This window comes from Manihot esculenta, chromosome 11 (genome assembly GCF_001659605.2).
Source record: "Manihot esculenta cultivar AM560-2 chromosome 11, M.esculenta_v8, whole genome shotgun sequence".
In the NCBI taxonomy this organism is placed as follows: Eukaryota; Viridiplantae; Streptophyta; class Magnoliopsida; order Malpighiales; family Euphorbiaceae; genus Manihot; species Manihot esculenta.
In genome coordinates this window covers 1,092,301-1,110,246 of record NC_035171.2, presented here as the reverse complement: position 1 = coordinate 1,110,246, position 17,946 = coordinate 1,092,301, and the positions used below count along the sequence as shown (strand labels likewise).

Here is a 17,946-nt window from a genome sequence, read left to right as displayed (position 1 = left end):
CTCCTCTTGGACTCGACCTCGTCCAGGGTAGAGGAAGTCTGGTGGTTATCAGTATATATCTTTTAGTTTACCACATAAGATTGTAAACGGGTGCACACCAATGAGATCGAGTCAGCATATGGTAGTTTTAGCTGTGAAATGCATTTCGTTGGCGTATATATAACCGCGGCCTGATTCAACTTAGTGTTGGCTTCATCTATAGAACTTTTGGCGACGAGAAACATCGTCACAAAAAGCCAGCTTTGTTGTAGTTATAAGAGTTCAAGTTCTATGACTATAATTTCAGTGATGGCAATGGACAATAAAATAAAATAATTTTAAAATTTTAATTATTCTTAATATTACTTTAAGAAAATGTTTAACATAATATATTAAAACTTTTTGCTTACAGTATTTATTTATATAATTAATTTGAGAATAATATATAAAACACAAAATAAAAGAATTAAATTAAAAATGCGAAAAAAAATAAAAGTAAGAAGTATTTTTTTTTTAATCTAACAAATCATTACATGAAATCCTTGCCACAACAATAAGAATTTAAAAAGTTCAACATCAATTATCTTTTCTATTCAAACTCTCAGGAACTCAAAAAAATTCCATCGAAGTTCTAAATGAATCGCTGGTGCCATTCCAAATGACTTTTGTATAACAAAGTTCAATTCTTTTTGCAGATTATGCTTGGAATTGATCATGGAAGCAGCAGCTGCTGCCAAGTTTTCAAACTGTATAAGATGATTGGATCACATTCGAGTCCAGATTCTTAAGCCTTGCTACTGATTCCATATGTCCTCTCAACGTATGAATCTCCCTAAGCCTGCATGATTGAAAGGTTACTTTGCATTCATAAAAGATCACTTGAAAAAAATCAAACTGTGAACAGAGTCTGAAGATCATATCTACCTGGCTATTTCAGCTCGCCGCTTGGCTTGTTCAGAAATCAAAGAGGATCGCCAGCCATTGAACTCCAGATCTGCAGCCATCAACCCCTGTAGACTCCTCTGCGACATTATCCACTTGGCTGCTCTATCTTCCTTTCCATAATCTTTCTTTGAACTAAAAGCTGTCTGTTGGATCAACAAAGGAAAGGGAACTATTAATAATCATTTCATGCCAAGGTAAGAGTCCTTAGTCTAGAGCTGAATGATTGAAACATCAATGGCAGCACTAACCTTTCTGTCAAATAAGAGATTCCATGCTTCTCCACTCAAAGCGTAACGAACGGTAAACTTGATAATATCCAGAGGAATGTAGAAGATCAAACTATATAACCAAATAACACCAGCCCATCCCCATCCAATGCCTCTAATATAAGCAAAGCTAATATGTGCATATACAGCAATCAAGGTAGCCACCTACACATGGGCAACAGAAAGATTTTAAAAATCATTCACAGTATAGTTTGATCAAAGATCGGCTTCAGCATACACTTCCTGAAGGAAAGATTTTCGTAGAACATTGCAGAATGAAGCCCTTTATAGGAGCATTGATTGACCAAATCTTACCAGTTGAGCCACCACAAATGCACACATCAAGAGAACGCCAGGCCTCTCCATAAACGACCAACTTTGACTACGTGTAACAAATATGAGAGCCTGGCTGATGATGCTGACTTGCAGATATATAGCAGAGGAAACTTCTTCAGTATTGCTTGACAGAGATCTTACATGGAAGGTCCTCTGCAACATATAGATGATTAATGGCTAAAAATATCTGTATCCGGAATAACAAATGATATTTATTGCAAGTTTGCAATGTTCAGACATAACAGGAAGTCTGATATTGATACCTCAAAGAAATTAGTGCTAATCACAACCCAATAAAACAGGACAGTGACCAAAGCTAGGTATGTCCCAATGACAATACCAGTGGCAAATATCTCTGGGAGCTTCCAACTGTCTGGCCTTGGAGATGGCTTAACCCGATCCTTGGAAATAGTCATTATAGTCCCTAAATACAACACAGGGAAATTCTTCAGTTGAATGCATATCTTTTAAAACTAATTCCTTCCTGAAATTCTTTTACAAGGATCACAGATATAACTGACAAGAATATAATTCAATTATCTGGCTCTTCATTTTGAAATTTGATCCGTGTCAACTAGAAAAGAACTGTAATGCTTGACATGGTTGGACACATTACCATCATTGAGTATTGCTATGATCAAAACCATAAAAGGTGGGAAGTCATATTCCCATATCAAGGCAAGAAGCACAAAACCAAGCTGCAAAGAAATTATATTTCAAACATCAATCCAAAGTTGAAAAAAAAAAAGAATAAAAAATCTTAATTCTAGCTTCTGTTCATGAAATTTTTGCACAATGAAACCCAGCTTACCACAATACGAATGGTAATGGAGACGGCATATATCTGCACATTGCATACAGTATTATCAGTTTCTTTCCTTCACATTTTTGTTTTCTTCATTAAATGAATCCTATATATAGAGAGAGGGATTGGATTGATACATCACCGTGTAGTTCTTCATTCTCTGGAATATAGCTCTGCTAGTTAAGACAGCACTGACAATCACACTTAAACCAGGCTCAGTTAACACCAAATCTGCAGCACTTCTTGCAGCATCTGTAGAATCTGCCACTGCTATACCAATATCTGCTTTCTTTAAGGCAGGAGCATCATTTACTCCATCTCCAGTCATCCCAACCACATGCTGCTTTTCTTGTAGGATTTTTACGATCTCATATTTGTGTTCTGGAAGTTGCACAACAGTCACAATAAAAGGGATCATGAGATGAATATGCAGTCATAAATTTCCCTGCTGTAGATTAATTTTTGGAAAAGGCATGCTATATTTTGACATTCTATTGTAACCGAAAAAGAAAAATAACCATTGGAAGGATATTATATATTCTAGTCAATACCAACTGTATTTCAAATACCTGGGAATACACCAGCAAAGCCATCTGCCTTCTCAATGAGCTCATCCACTGGAACAGCTTCATTTTCATCCTTGTCTCTACCCAGAAGTGATGAAGAGGGGTACATGTTTGTTCCCATTCCAAGTCTTCTTCCTGTCTCCTTTGCAATTGCCAGCTGATCACCTAAATTTGCAAATTAACAATTTTAGTTTTTCCTTCTTCAGTTCTGCCAAAGGATATAGGGGATCTAAGAAAAACGTTAATAATGGAAGCATACTGAATTCCTACTAAATCCATAAGATGACTCTTTCCAGTATTAAATATATAAAGCATATTTGAATATCACAAGGAATCTGCAGGGACCTGTAATCATCTTAACACAAACTCCAAGGTTAAGTGCTCTACGGATGGTCTCAGCACTGTCATGTCTAGGAGGATCAAACAAGGCCAACAACCCACAAAATGTCCAAGGACCTCCAGGACTATCCTTATTCTTCTCAGGTACTTCCTGCATAGATGGGTTGCTGGAAATGAAGTACTCAGAAAGAAAAATTTTTGATACCAGAGAGAAAATTTTTCTTAACTATTTCTGAAAAAAAATGAGAGAAGCATGTGAATCACTTTCATTCCATGGGTATAAATTTTATGTTTTCTACTCACACAACTTGAATCAATGAATAAGGAAGATGGGTTCCAGCTGTATACCTGAAATGCAACTCCAAGAGATCGCAAGCCTCTTTCAGCAAATTTGTCAATGATGGTATGGACTTTTCCAGCAATCTGATCCTTCCCTTGGCACAGATTTAGTATCTGAACTTATGCAAAACTAAATTAGATTTCTTACTTCCACAAACATGTACCTTGTGGGGTTATTTATAAAGCTTGTGGTGTAGCTTTCTTAGAGTCATAAACTGGCAATGTGAGATTCTGAAGTTGAAGTGTACCTGTTCAGGAGCTCCTTTGCTGGCACGATACCAGTTACCATCAGAGTCAATGTATGTAATTGCAGTACGTTTGTCCACCGGATTGAAGGGCAGAAAATGCACTTCTTTGATGTTTGCACGTGCCTGTAGTCAAGAAGGTGAGATCAAAATTTTTTCCTTTGTACAATTATACACCCTCTCAAAAGAACAACAAATTAACTTTTGTTTTTTTACCTCCTTTGGATCAGCAAGCATGTTAACTATAGCTGCATCAATAGCATCCTGATTCTCCAGTCTGGATGCTCTGGCTGCAAGCAACACAATCATTTCTCTGTCCATATCCTTGTTAAAAACCTGTTCCACATATGTGATCAATCATTAGGATTGCCCACAAATTAGGCAATGGAAGGAGCAGAAGCAGTTAAGAGTACAGAAGCTTTTCAATGATATCAGAATGGTAAAGTAAAACCAAACGTTTTATGCATATAATTTCTGGTTGTTGATTTTGAAGTACCTTCCATGTTCAAAATTTGAGAGTGAAATTTTAAAAAATTGCCTGAGGCTGACTAAAATCTCTGTTCAGAAACAGGGTTTTCTGCTTATGGTATCATTGTGTGATAACTATGAAGGTAATAATCATTAGCCAAAAAAGATTTTCTTATTTGCCCCTATGACTCAGTGATCAAATCATATCAATGTAAATCTAAATCCAATTATATACGTAATATATCAGATTTTGTACCTCGATAAGGTTGCGATCAACTGTAAGGCGATTCAAGGTGAGAGTTCCAGTTTTGTCACTGCAGAGAACATCCATTCCTGCCATTTCTTCAATTGCAGTCATCCTCTTTGTAATGGCACCCTTAAAAAGAATAGAGTTTATCAAGAATTCCATTAGTTTGATTAAGTATTCATTGTGACACATTCTGTTATGTGTATAGTTATACCGAATTAAGATTCAACCTGCTGAGATAGGCGGTGAGAACCAACTGCAAGCGTAACAGACAACACTGTTGGCATAGCTATAGGTATTCCTCCAATCAAGAGAACAAGGAGATTGTTGATTCCATCTCTGTATGATCGGTGCTGAATTGGGAACATGACAATGATTTCAAGAATCATTCCCACAGCTATAGAGCAAATACAAAAATTCCCAATGGAGGTAAGGACCTGTCACAGAACATTTTAACCACATCATATCTTAATGTACAGAAGTATTTGTCAAGTTGTTTTACGGACAGTCTAATGCGAAATTTCGGTTTCTAGGGAGAGTCTTTTCAGGCTAAATTTTTAGTCTTGTACGATTACCTTCTGAAAATGTCCAACAACTTCAGTGGAATCAACCAGATGTGCTGCTTTTCCAAAGAAGGTGTTAACTCCAGTTGCTATAACCACAGCTTCAATTTCACCATGCTTGCATATTGAACCAGAAAATACTTCATCACCTGTCCTCTTGGTGGCAGGGAGAGATTCTCCAGTAAGAGCTGACTGCACAGAAAATGGTTTACTTGATTACAGGATTCAATGAGATTAATACAGGGGGAAAAGCAGGACAAGTTGAGAGAAGAAGTTGCCTGATCAATTTTTAGTGGATCTCCTTCGAGCAGTCGAGCATCTGCAGGGATGATATCTCCAAGCTTAATGCTAACTATATCTCCTGGTACTAAAATTGCTGCATCTTCCTCTTGCCACTGTCCATCTCTGAGGACCTGAATAAAGAGAGGTGAATGAGTCAGAATACAAAAATTCTGCATTGTTCAGGACATTTACATATTTTTAATTTATTTCCTTAGATGTTAGTTAGAATTCTCAGGAATGCTGCACACCTTTGTTTTGGGAGCCAAGCGAGCCATAAGTGCAGCTGCAGCATTCCCAGCATTATTTTCTTCTATAAAACTAATTGTTGAATTTATTAACAGTAGGCAAATGATCCCCACAAAATCCTGCCAGTCAGGACCTTCTCCCTGAAATTGCATTTACAGCAAAAGGATTATTGAGAGGAAAGATGCATATACAATATTATTATAAATCAATAATAGAAGCAAAACTCATTCACTCACTCCACCATTAGCAAGGACAATTGCCATTATTGCTGCAGCTTCCATAACCCATGATAAGGGATTCCACATAAAACTCAGGAACTTCAGAAACTTGTTCTCCTGCAAAAAGTATAATGAATACCCATAAATATACTGATACATTTTCCCTCTCAACTCCAGTTGTTCTTTCATTGTTCCTGAATGATTAGATTTCCATCAAATTAGTCTATATAGAAAATGCTTTCCTGATTTAACTCAATTTCTGGTTCCAAAATGATTATTTTGCTTGCTTCAAAAACTAACTGTAAGTTCACAGTATAAGCTAATTCTAAAACTGCAGTACTTACTGGCTTCTCTTCAAGTTTGTTTGGGCCAAAAATCTGCAATCTTACTTCAGCATCCTCAGTTGAAAGTCCTCCCCTCGAAGTTTTCAACTGTTTGAAAACTTCTTCCAGTGGCAAGCGTTCCTATAAAATGAAATTCCAAAGTCTTCTAGTATCATAAAAATAAATATCCCAAAAATGTGGTTAAATGTTTATGTGTTTGTTGCTCAACTTACCAAATCAATTCCCTCTCGATTGAAGTTCTCTGGATCCAGCAATGGTTTATCCAGCTCCTCAGCCATGATTCAATCCTCAGAACCTGAAGCAATGTCCAATTAAAATGTTTCTAATAAAGTACTAATCAAGAGACAAGAACCTGGACATTGATTAATATGTGGACTTACTTTTTAGAAGCTGAGGAGAGCTAGTGGACCCAGAAAAGAGAACACTAGCAAGTTATTGGGAATGGTGTGAGAAGCACACAGTGAACTAAGAGAAATGAAGCTGAGTGAAGTTTTGGAAACACTTAAAAGGGAGCAGTAATGTACGAGTGGATCAAGATTTGGTAGTTGACTGTTGGTTGGCAGTTGAGGATGAGCAGCTGATGATCCTAATCTTACCTGAATCAATCTGGGTTTTGCCATTTTTCCAAAATCCAAGAGAATAAACGTGTGTTTTTTTATGTGTTAACAGTGAGACTTGTAAAATCTTGAAGCGGAACCTAGTTGGAGGAAAGATTCAAAGACCGTTTGCTTGAAACTACCTTTCAAAACTTACCCTTCTAACTAACGGTCACATACATGGATACAAACCCACGTCTTTGGAAGGTTTATTTTATGTTTGTACTTCTTGAAAGCTAATTAGTTAGGTGACATATTGGGAAGTTAATTGGATTTATAAATTAATGAAATACGCAGAATTAGACTTTCCTATACTTAGATTAAATAAATTTGGCAAGAGGAAGACTTGCATATTGGAAAAAAACAATTGCATGGTAAAAAATATTTTCTATAAAAATAAATTTATTAGCATTAAAAGTACAAATTTTTACATTTTTTATTTAATTCAAAAAAAAAGAAGCCACTTGCTTGTTTGCATAGGTGACAATGGGCCAGTTGGGTACTTTATGTATTGGGAGCAAAGCCCGGACTGTGGCCCAAATTCTGATTTTACAGGCCATAGTAATTCTTCCAACAAGAGAGCAGGATTTGGGCCATATTAGCACAAAATTTTGAAAACGGGTTATTATTTTATTACACACATATTTTAAATATTAAAATACTTTAATATAATAAAATAACTGATATACAAATAAATCCTTTTAAAAAAAATAAAAAACTGATGAATATCGAAAATTAAGATTTACAAAATCATTAGAATGTAAAGTACACATACGTACCACATAAGGGATAACCATTAATTAATGATAATTACAAGGGAATATTTAAAATTAAAGACATCCTTAATATATATAATAAGAAATGAAGGCAAGTATTTTCCACGAAGATTCTTACCAAAATCTTATTGTATAATCCTTCATAAACTAATCATCCTAGTACGTACCAGGTATATAAAGCTTTCATTAATGGCAATACATTGTAGACACCTCATTTTTCACTAAAGTACAAATCCAGCTATGTCTAATTTCCTCCTTTATTTTTGGAATTTGGATTGTTGCTCTTTCTATGAAGAAGCCATCATTAGCTCAAGTGCTTAATATATTTGCATTCTCTTTGCTTCAACTTAGACTAAAACTTACTAGTAAAGCAATTCAAATCATCTGTCCACTCCTACGTACCACATTAAAAAAGTCAATTTTTTAATCGATCTGATTTCAATTATATTTAAGAAATCGAACCGTGCTCTTTTCAACCTATACGTGCGTGCAGGCTCCACGTGAGGTGAGGTTTCATGGGAGATAAAATCCAACCAAACCAACTCCATACCTAAAAACTGAGGCCAGCTTGCCTGGAGCTTGTTCCCAGAAGCCAAATCTTGTGCCTTGTCTTCATTCAACACCTCTCCACTTTTCATGCTCACTTTGCTCCTTCTCTAATCTATCATTCTTTCAAATTATAATAAATAAACCTATCCTTGTCTTCTTTAACCTTGGTAATAACACTAAACTACACCTCAGATTTCGAACCTGACCATGTTCACCTCCCCTTCCTCAGCTTCCTTCAAAACCCAGTTACCCGTTCTTGGCTTTTGGGCTTGCCTTTCTATATATACTTCCTCTTGATCCCACAGCTTCTCTCAAGCTCTTTTCTGAGCTTTTTTTCTAGTAAACCCTAGATTTTATATACTTACTATATCCACCATGGCTGACAACAAGTGTGGAACCAAGTCCTCTTCAAGAAGAAAGACGCATGGCTTCACAACCAAGTGTGCTTCCTTAATCAAGGAGCAACGTGCCCGTATCTACATCTTACGCCGTTGCGCCACCATGCTTCTCTGCTGGTACATCCACGGCGATGACTAGGCATCTTTAGCTTGTGCTATAAATAGACTATGCTCTCATCTTTTCTTGCTTATTCTTGTTCTATATTCTTCAAAATAAGGCCTCACAGATCGATCATATGCTGGTCCGGTGTGCTATATCTATACATTATTTTCTCCTGGAGTGCAATTCCACTTTTTTTTACCCAATTGAGAGGACGCCATTAATTGGGTTTTTGGAAGCACAGGAGATATGTTGCTTTTTCACCAGCCGGACATAAGTTTATATACTTACAGTAAGTATGTGTTGAAATAAACATGGAGGGATCATCATCTTCCTCATCATGCTGTTGATTATATATAATGTTTATCTTTAAGGTTGTTTGCCTGATGTAAGGGTTGATTGCAATTTGTTTTAAGTTTCTCTTGTACACAATTGGCAGCTGCATGTTGCTGCCTTTTTTATTTGTTTACTAGCTATTTTTCTTCCCATCTTAATTAGTCTTTTTGGGATTTACATGGATTACAAGTTATCAACTCCCAAAAAGAGGGGAAGAACGTCTTGCATCTTATTGTAATATTTGCATGGATATAAATTAATGGATATTATATTCACAATTTGTCTTTCTATATATTTAGCTATAAAATTCTTGGCTGAATTCCAACAAGCTATTTGTTGATGTTAAAGAGTCCATTAATTTTGCCTTATCAGCAAAAATGGCAAATAATGGAATGAAGAGAACATTCTTTGATTATTGAGCAAGTTGGCCATCCTAAATAATTTATTCAACCCGGTGAAACGAAGTGATAACAGTATTCCGGTGTCACAGCTGAACCCATGGAAAAAAGATCAGATTACAGTTCTGTGAATGTCCAACAAGATCAGATTACAATTCTGTGGAAGTCCAACACACTGATTCACCCATGTAAATGCGGTCCAAGCTCTACGCCAGCAAAACAGACAAAGTGAGATTCGAGTCCAACCGAAAGAAATTCAGCTTGATGGGTCAATGGAACAATAGCAACCTACACATCTAGAATTATATCAACACAAATCCCGAAGGAAATTAAGTGATCGGCTGACGATAAGAAAAGACGAAATACTCTCATACATAAAGTATTGCGTAACAATGACATATTGTATTATAGTAAAATAGCGATTACACATTATTAGAAGACAAAAAAATAAAAAAATAAAGGCATAAAAATCTTAACATAACAGCGACATATTGTATTATAGCAAGATAGCGATTACACGTTATTATAAGACAAAAGAAAAAAAAAAATGAAGGCATAAACTATTCGGGTTAAGTTTATAAACACGTATCCTAAACTAATAGAAGAAACTCAGAACATCCCGAAACTTTTCCGCAAAGCAAATGTGCATCTTCATATCACTGAAGGAAATATAATTGTTATGAATTTTAAACTCAATTATGTTGAAATCCTCTTATTGATGTAACTTTTAATTGAAATCGCAGAAAAACTTATAATAAATGAAAATTAGCACTTTCCCTTTTTAATCAATCTCAGGGTTCAATTCATTAGACTGTGCTTGTGCTTGACGATTTATTTCCCCATCTCTGGGTCTCGATCTTCATCTTTTGTATACCAACGCCTGCAAGAATGCGTCCCTTGTTCAAAGACTTCAAACTACTTTCATTAAGGATTAGGCTTTGGGCTTTACTCGATTCAGATTTTCACGTACATGGACAAGGCTGTCCACTTTGGACCCGATGACATGCTATAATACCCTTGCCATTACTGGCCTTTTGGTGAAAATTTAATGCTAGCCATCGCTCTCAAATAAATAAATGAAGTAAAAGAAAGTTCCAACTACCAATCTCTCAACACAGGGAGAAACGAGAAAAAAAAAAAAGCAGCTAAGAAACTATACTGATTTCTCGATCACATTTTGCAGCTGCTAAAAAGCATTAAAAACATCACGAACTTCCCAGACCGGTGCACTGGCTCAACACAGTTGAACTTCAAGAGGGAGAACTTTGGCAATGACATCCTTTAATGCTGAAATAAAAGGAGTAAGAATTCCCGTGAATCATAATCTTTTGTTGAAGCTCTGTTCCAAGGGTCACTGGTCGATCCAATCTTTGAAGAGCAACATCATGTATATAGGTACATTTACAGCAGCAATCACTGTCACCATTCTGAAGGTCCTCATTAGTCTTTGGATAATGATCCTTGTCTTTGATTTGCTTATTCTACTTGGTAATTTTATGCTTGGATCATTTCCAACATCTGCATTTATGTCCAAGTTCATGGAAATCTCCCCCTCCTGAGAAATGTTCTTTCTTGCTGTTGGCCGGATCACAGCATTACCCCTGCCATCATATGAAAAAATAACAGAAAGGTAAAAGAAGGGGGCAAGAGATAAATCATATAGATAAAGAGTAAAACAAATACTTCCCAAGAGTAATATTAATAGAACACAATAAGAAGGAGATGCAATTTTTAAGTTTTTATTATGTAAAATACTTGGTGGAATTTACGAATGCTGACGAGAATGCAGAGATGAAACACCTTTCAACTGAAGCTTTATCACTTGTTCGTGAAATAGAAGTATCTACTACTTTCTTCACAAGATGCATTGCTCCTTCTGCATCCCACATCATTTCATATTCACAATTCTCATCTTCATTTTTGTCTTTCTCCCCTCTAAACATGCTGCCGTAATGTCTGAGGCATTCCATTAAACCACTCAAGTGATGCCCAAAACTTACCCCACTTGTTGGCCAAAAGAGGAGAGTGAGTAGGGTCAGAACAAACAGGGAAATATACCTGGGCATTAATGATGTATTGTTAATACTCACTAGATAACATTATCTACTCACCCCCTCCCCCAAAACTCCCAAAGGTAACTACTATTGCTACTACTACTCATCCAGAGTGACGGTTACCATATATAAATGTGTGTTTGCCATGGAAGGAAGCAAAGTTGAGAAATTAATAGATCTTCTGGGATGGAAACGTTGGCAGTTGCAGAGTTGCTAACAGATAATAGCATGAAAGACGGATATAAGTTTCCCTGCTGCCAGCTTATTGTCCCTAAAGTGTGCTGCATAATTTTATCAATTAGTCATGTCCCCGAAAACTTAAAAATGCCAAGATATCAAGTTTTTACCTCAGTTATGGATCCAAAGTTTGACTCATGTACCACCGTACACTGGTCATGATCATGCCCTGATAAAATTAATGCCTGCAAGAAATCATACATATTATTGCCAGTATTTTCCCTAACCTGTTTATATGCAATGCCTGCAAGAAATCATACATATTATTGCCAGTTATTTTCCCTAACATGTTTATATGCATATACATTTTTTACATATTTTTGTATGCGGTTTTAGACATATAGAAACAAATTAATGAATCTTTCCTCTCTCTCTCTCTCTCTCTCTCTCTCTCTCTCTCTCCCTCTGTTTTCATGTCATTCCTGTCACTTAGTTCACAGATAATTCATTAATAATTTCGTTAAATGTCAAAAGCATCTACACTTTGAGCCTGCTTGGACAAGGCAGATGACAGAATACATTCTTGTAACCTAAAACCTAGTTCAAACTCAGACACTGATAAGCACTTGGCTGCCATGCATATGGATGCAAACAAAACACTGCAACGCTATTAAGAGCAAACATTGTATGCATAAGATGAACAAGGGCACGAAAATGAATTACAGGCTTGACTAATTCCAGCAATTTGTACGAGGATTCCTCAGTAACATAATTCTGGTACCTGCACAATCGAGCCATCTATCAAACCGTAAAATAATAGCTGCTGATCAAATTCTACAATTTCTTATAACAGAGCTAATTGCATTAGAAAGGACAAGAATCTCACTTTATTTCTCCACTGAGAGCAGAATATGAAATTGCCTGAGAATATAAAAGAAACACATGGAGGCATTCAGATCCACAATCTCCAATAAGGAGCATGAATCCATAGCACTTGAAAAAATGAAGTAACAGCAATTATGAACAAAGAGAAAATTCTGCTTAGTTTCTTCACTTTGTAAAACCAGACAAAAGATACCTGGTTGATAATTGGAGAACTACGGTAAGAGCCACAATAAGTATCATGCCTCCGGTACAATGGAATATGGCTCAATAAAACCCTTGGAACTAATTGAATGTCTAGTCAAATGAAAAAGGGGAAATTTTGTAACTTGTGAATGCACACTCATTGATAACAAAATAAGAACTGAATAAGACAAACCTGTAGAAACATTTTTTACAAACTCCCAAGTCACAGAAGCCAAATTTTCTCGTGGCCGCCCTGGAGATGACAAAATAAAGATATGCTTAGGTTTATACTCCTCTAAGCTATCCGAAGTTGTAAAAATTTTAACCTGATAGCAGATGGGGCAAACCAGAAGTATGGATAATTAATAGATTGTTTTGTGAAGGGAAAAATAAGAACTGCAGTTGCTGTTAGCCAGGAGCCAAGAATACAAGAAATTCATACTAATCCATATGCAGATCGTGAAATCAAATTAGCAAAATGTATTACATGCTATATTTCCATTGTATAACAATGTGTATATATATGGTCAGTGAAGATAGGATAATTGGTTTACCATCAAGAGTTTGAGCATCAACAGCAATGAACTCCACTTTTCCTACTGTAAACTGGAAATTTCTAATCCCAAATCTTTCTACATAGCGCCTGACAACCTAGGAAAAAAGGCAAAATTATGGCTTATTGAGCAAATACCGGTGATGATGGTAAATAAGATATGTCATTACAGTTATAAGAAAATGTGCTAATATTTATCAAATATACGCTACAAAAAAGAAAAGAAAAGAAAAGAAAAGAAAAGAGATAAGAAAATGCATGCAATTGAACAAATCTTTTAGCTATAATCTTGTAACCTATTGTGACATATTTCACCCACAAAATTATAGACAGCTATAAATTTCACCAATCAGTACCAAAATAGACCTCCTATTAGAGTACCATCACAAATATGTAAACAGATCTCATAAAAACATGCAAACATGTTCCATTTTTACCAGCGTTGTTAATGGCATGAAAAAGCACCAGCGAGGCAAGGTGCCACCCCCCACCTTGCCTGATTGAGGTGCCAGGCGAGAGCAGAGGTGATGCCTCATTGAAGCAACAACAACTCCTTGCCATCATTTCTTTTCTTCTTTTTTTTTTTTTTCCTTAAGTGCTTTTAAATAGCAAAGAGAAACTCTAACCTCTTGCCATCTCTTTCAGAAAGCAAACCATACTCTCACAGCAGCTAAAACACAAAATTTTCCCCCCTTTTACTCCTAACACCAGCAACCAAGTGTTTCTCTTCAAACAGCAGACAGCACTCCCACAGCAGCCAAAACATGATTTTCTTTCTCCTTCGTGCTCCTAATATATGTCTCTATTTTCCCTCTCTCTCCTCTTCTCTCTCCCTGCTAGACCTGACACACCAGCATGTCCTTTTTCCTAAATTATTTTATCTCCTCAATCTATTGCTTATTGCATTTCTCAATCTATGGCTTATTGCAATTATAGATGTGTGTTGCATTTTTTTTTTTAATTTTTTTCTTTTTAATTTTAATTTTTTTCTATTCAATATGGTTTTTTTATTTATTAAACTAACTAAAAGCATGATATTTTTATATAGAAGTGTGTGTGTGTGTGAATTGTGGCCATGGCACCTTGCTTTAAAAAGGTCTATTGCTATTTGCCTAAGGCCATAGGGCACTTGTCACCTTGGTTTCACCTCTCGCCTTAATAACAATGGCTTTTTTACTATGTACCTTATACCTGTTAGTCAATTAATCAAACAGAACCTTGTCAAGCTCAAACCAATCAATTTATATTTCTGCCCAATGAAAATTTAATGCTTGCTCTTTTGCTAAATTGACATCCATATTTTCAACTCAGCTCTTATATTTTGGAATACGGATATGTTTCATTTTCAATTCTGAGGCAATGTTTGTCCATAAAATTTTACAATAAAAGCACTCTTGACTTACCTACCTAAGCTAACACAAGAAAAAAACAGATTTCTTATAACCAGCGTGTAGTTCTCTAAACCAAGATGATGATTACAGATGGCAAGCCAAATTACCTCTGGATGATGAGAATTGATGCTTGCATAGCCAATATCATGATTGCCAGGAATGAAGTAAACCTGAATATCTGTATATCTTCCATCCGTATTCATACCAAAGATATGCCTAAAGCGGTGTAAGGACTCCTGCCATCTTATCATTGAAAGAATGTCAAGGGCATTCCACAGCAGAAACTAACAAGTGACATGCTAAGGAGAAAAAGAGTCTCAAGAGCAGAATCCTAATACGTGCAGACAAAAATTGGGATAGAAAAAACAAAGCTAACAGCGCCACATAAAGTCTTGTAATAGTCAAAGAATGTCAGAGTTTATGTTGTGGAATCATTTAAAGTGGCAAAGATTATTTAAAACAGCAAGTTGCAGTCTTTGTGGTCCTGTAACTATGAAGCAACCAATTGAAGTTTCAAGTGGGAATTAGAAATCCGCAGGCCTTACTCTTGATCTGATAAAAAAGGGCCACCATCAAAGTAATCACCCAAAAACAAAATCACATCAGGTTTGAAAGGCCGTATAGATGAAAAGAATGCCCTGCGCATGTATAAATCAGTATAAAATTGTGCAGTCTCCAAAGCAAATGATTTTGGGGGTAGACGGAGGGAGGTTCTGTCCATAAGCTGTCAAGGATAGAAAAACCCATTTAGGAACAAAAAACACAACTTTTTCTTTAAAAAAGGAAAAAATTGTTGCTGCAGAAAGAGAGGGAAAAAAATCACCTGTGGATCTGCTATTACAGCAACTTTCACATAATCACTTCCAGATCCTACTCCATTTATCTGAAAATTGCAATAGGAACTTAGGGGGGTTTTAGCTATATACCTACTTTTTTATGCATATGCTTATGCAAATTAATACGCTTGCTTTAAAGAGGATGTATTCATTATATATGTGGCTAAAGCTGTTGCCCAAGACACTGATTCTCATCCAAAATATAGAACTACCCTTGCTGATAATGAGAACCTTCTAGTTAAAAAGTGAGTTGCCATATCCTTCAAATTTTAGGAGGAGGAAATAAGTGTATGGAAGCTTATCTAAAGAGGTAGAAAGCAAGTTGAGGTTGAGGGTGACAAGTTGGAAACGTGGAATTCTAATCTGGCTGAGTTGTATAGTCACCTAGCCGCAGATGCATTGGAGACAGTTTTTGTTGGGTGTGATTTACTTCTTCCTTTCTAATGTACAGGTAACTAAATAAAAGAGGTAAAATTGTAACTAGCAGCCCAATGTAGAAGTATTAAGAAAGCTAATCAAACAAACTCATGACCATGGTGGTCTTAGATAGAGGGAGGAGCAGCTTAAAACATTTGGTCAAGCTGGCCTTTCTGCCACTCCCACTGCTAAGATACTTCCCCACAATCAAGTGCCTATTAAAAGCATTTAGCAAAAAGGAGGAAAAAAACATAAATTTATTCCAATAATGAGAACTTCTATTGGGAACAGCGTATAAATGGGCACACAAAAGGGCACAAAAGGATGATCATTGAATAAACTAACAAGACCAGAAGTGGTTCTATGGACGATTGATAATGCTGCTGCTAAAGGGTGCAAAATAGAAAGCGATCTTTTTGTGATACTATCATAGAAAAGCTTCTAAGAAGTATAAGTCAAATGTTGGATAAGCATCTACAAAAGGTCAAAATGGAAAAAAAAAAATGAAAAGAAATTCAATCAACTTGAGGTAGCTTAACAAAGTGAAAGTTTTTCAATTTTCAGTAGATTGATGAATGTAAATGAATTACCATGGTATTGGCAGATGAACGAGGAAGATGATGAAGATGAGGCCAGGAACAAGACCAGAGAGAGGGCACCCAGAAGGCAAGCATCTCGCCATAAAGAATAGTAGCTGCCCAAATCCCGCACAGAGCCAGCGTCAACTTGTGATGCTGCTTCATCTTGCTCCTCCGACGCCTACCTTCCACCTTGATTTTGCCTTCTTCTTAGTGCCTTGCACCTGCTCTAGGATTCCCAACCTTTGGCTTCGACTTCTGCACCGTCCGGAAATATTTTAGAGGGAAAGGAAAATAACAATGGAAAATAATAAGGTTTTTTTTTCTAAACCCCATAAATTTTAAAATAATCAAGTAAGCCCTTAATAATTTTTTTTTAATTTTAAAAAAACTTCTTATTAAACATTAAAAATGGATTAAATTATAATTAAAAAAATTATATCACTTTAAATACTGTATTAATCACATAATGTGTCTAACATCGTTAAATAGTGATTATCCACTTTCATCACTATTTTAATGTTTCTCTCGCATAAGCCATTCGATGGCTTCTTCTTTAAATTGTTCTACAACATACATAATTCGTTATTTGGAAATGGGGAGCGCAATCATAAATTCAAAAATTATTACATATTAATTTAAATTTTAATATATTTATACGATTATATATTTTATTATATTAATTTTATTTATATTTCTACTCAGTAAACTCCTATAATTTATTTCTTTTCTCTAATTCGACAGATCAACAGAATTATTTGTTATAATTATAATATAATAATATAATTGTGTATGTGTAATTTACATTGTACATTAGAATTGTATTTTGCTCAATTTTTTTTTATAATTCTTTATTTATGATTTTTTTATATACAAATTTTAAAGTTTAAATTATTTGATAAGAGTTTTAGTATGAATTTTATATTTTTAGTTATGATGCATGTACGTGTTGAATTTTGATTCATAAGATGAAAATATTTTTATATATTTTTATGATTATCTATGGAGTTATATCCATTGTAAATATTTTTATATATTTTTATGATTATATATGGAATTATATCAAGTGTAACAGTAGATATAGTAGATATAATAGATTTGTTACGGCCTCCAATGGCTTTAAATCGATGTGAATTCTAATATTGATAACAGTTTGATTTTTAAATTATTATAAGCGGTGCCATTAAAGAAGTCGAAACTAGCTCTCTCTAGCTAGCTCTCTCTTCTCCGGCTGCAGCATCAACAACGATTATGAAGTATTTGACATCTATATTGAAGGAAAAAGGAGAGGAGTAGAAAAGAAATACAAATAGATTTAAAGATTTCTCAAGGTTTATTATCTAACAAGACTTTTATTAGCGGAAAAAATTTTATTTATATACCAAAAAGATATAACGAGATTTAACAATTTAGTTTAATCTGACATTAATTAAGAGTTTTTTGAAAAAAAAAATATTAAGAGTTTAGTGACTACTTTGATATTTATTAGAAATTTAAAAAGGTCTTTTACCTAATATTTTCATTTGTCTAA

The 17,946-nt window shown here is 35.3% G+C and overlaps 2 protein-coding genes across 4 annotated transcripts; both read right to left on the bottom strand.

The window, feature by feature from the left end:
- Nucleotides 1–478: 478 nt before the first annotated feature.
- On the bottom strand, nt 479–6,819 carry LOC110627093 (ATPase 10, plasma membrane-type). Its single transcript, XM_021773327.2, has 22 exons — nt 6,569–6,819; nt 6,401–6,483; nt 6,189–6,308; nt 5,863–5,961; nt 5,629–5,766; nt 5,377–5,511; nt 5,111–5,290; nt 4,766–4,972; nt 4,545–4,664; nt 4,037–4,156; nt 3,824–3,946; nt 3,585–3,689; nt 3,243–3,387; nt 2,901–3,062; nt 2,474–2,712; nt 2,338–2,370; nt 2,143–2,224; nt 1,790–1,950; nt 1,506–1,679; nt 1,173–1,355; nt 904–1,067; nt 479–817 (listed from the first exon to the last, which is right to left on the bottom strand). Exons 2-22 carry the CDS (start codon nt 6,464–6,466, stop codon nt 721–723), a joined length of 2,853 nt encoding a protein of 950 aa, XP_021629019.1. The 5' UTR covers nt 6,467–6,483; nt 6,569–6,819; the 3' UTR covers nt 479–720.
- A 3,554-nt stretch (nt 6,820–10,373) lies between these two features.
- Nucleotides 10,374–16,732, bottom strand: LOC110626844 (uncharacterized protein C630.12). 3 transcript variants are annotated; one of them, XM_021772970.2, is made up of 13 exons: nt 16,428–16,730; nt 15,408–15,467; nt 15,130–15,308; nt 14,692–14,827; nt 13,195–13,291; nt 12,834–12,893; nt 12,651–12,751; nt 12,459–12,493; nt 12,296–12,353; nt 11,743–11,817; nt 11,519–11,676; nt 11,097–11,399; nt 10,374–10,942 (listed from the first exon to the last, which is right to left on the bottom strand). In XM_021772970.2, exons 1-13 carry the CDS (start codon nt 16,578–16,580, stop codon nt 10,693–10,695), a joined length of 1,665 nt encoding a protein of 554 aa, XP_021628662.1. In that variant the 5' UTR covers nt 16,581–16,730; the 3' UTR covers nt 10,374–10,692. The 3 variants fall into 3 exon arrangements, with proteins under 3 accessions (XP_021628662.1, XP_021628663.1, XP_021628664.1); XM_021772971.2 differs by having other exon boundaries at nt 11,142–11,399; nt 16,428–16,725; XM_021772972.2 differs by lacking the exons at nt 15,130–15,308; nt 15,408–15,467 and having other exon boundaries at nt 14,692–14,820; nt 16,428–16,732.
- Nucleotides 16,733–17,946: the final 1,214 nt, after the last annotated feature.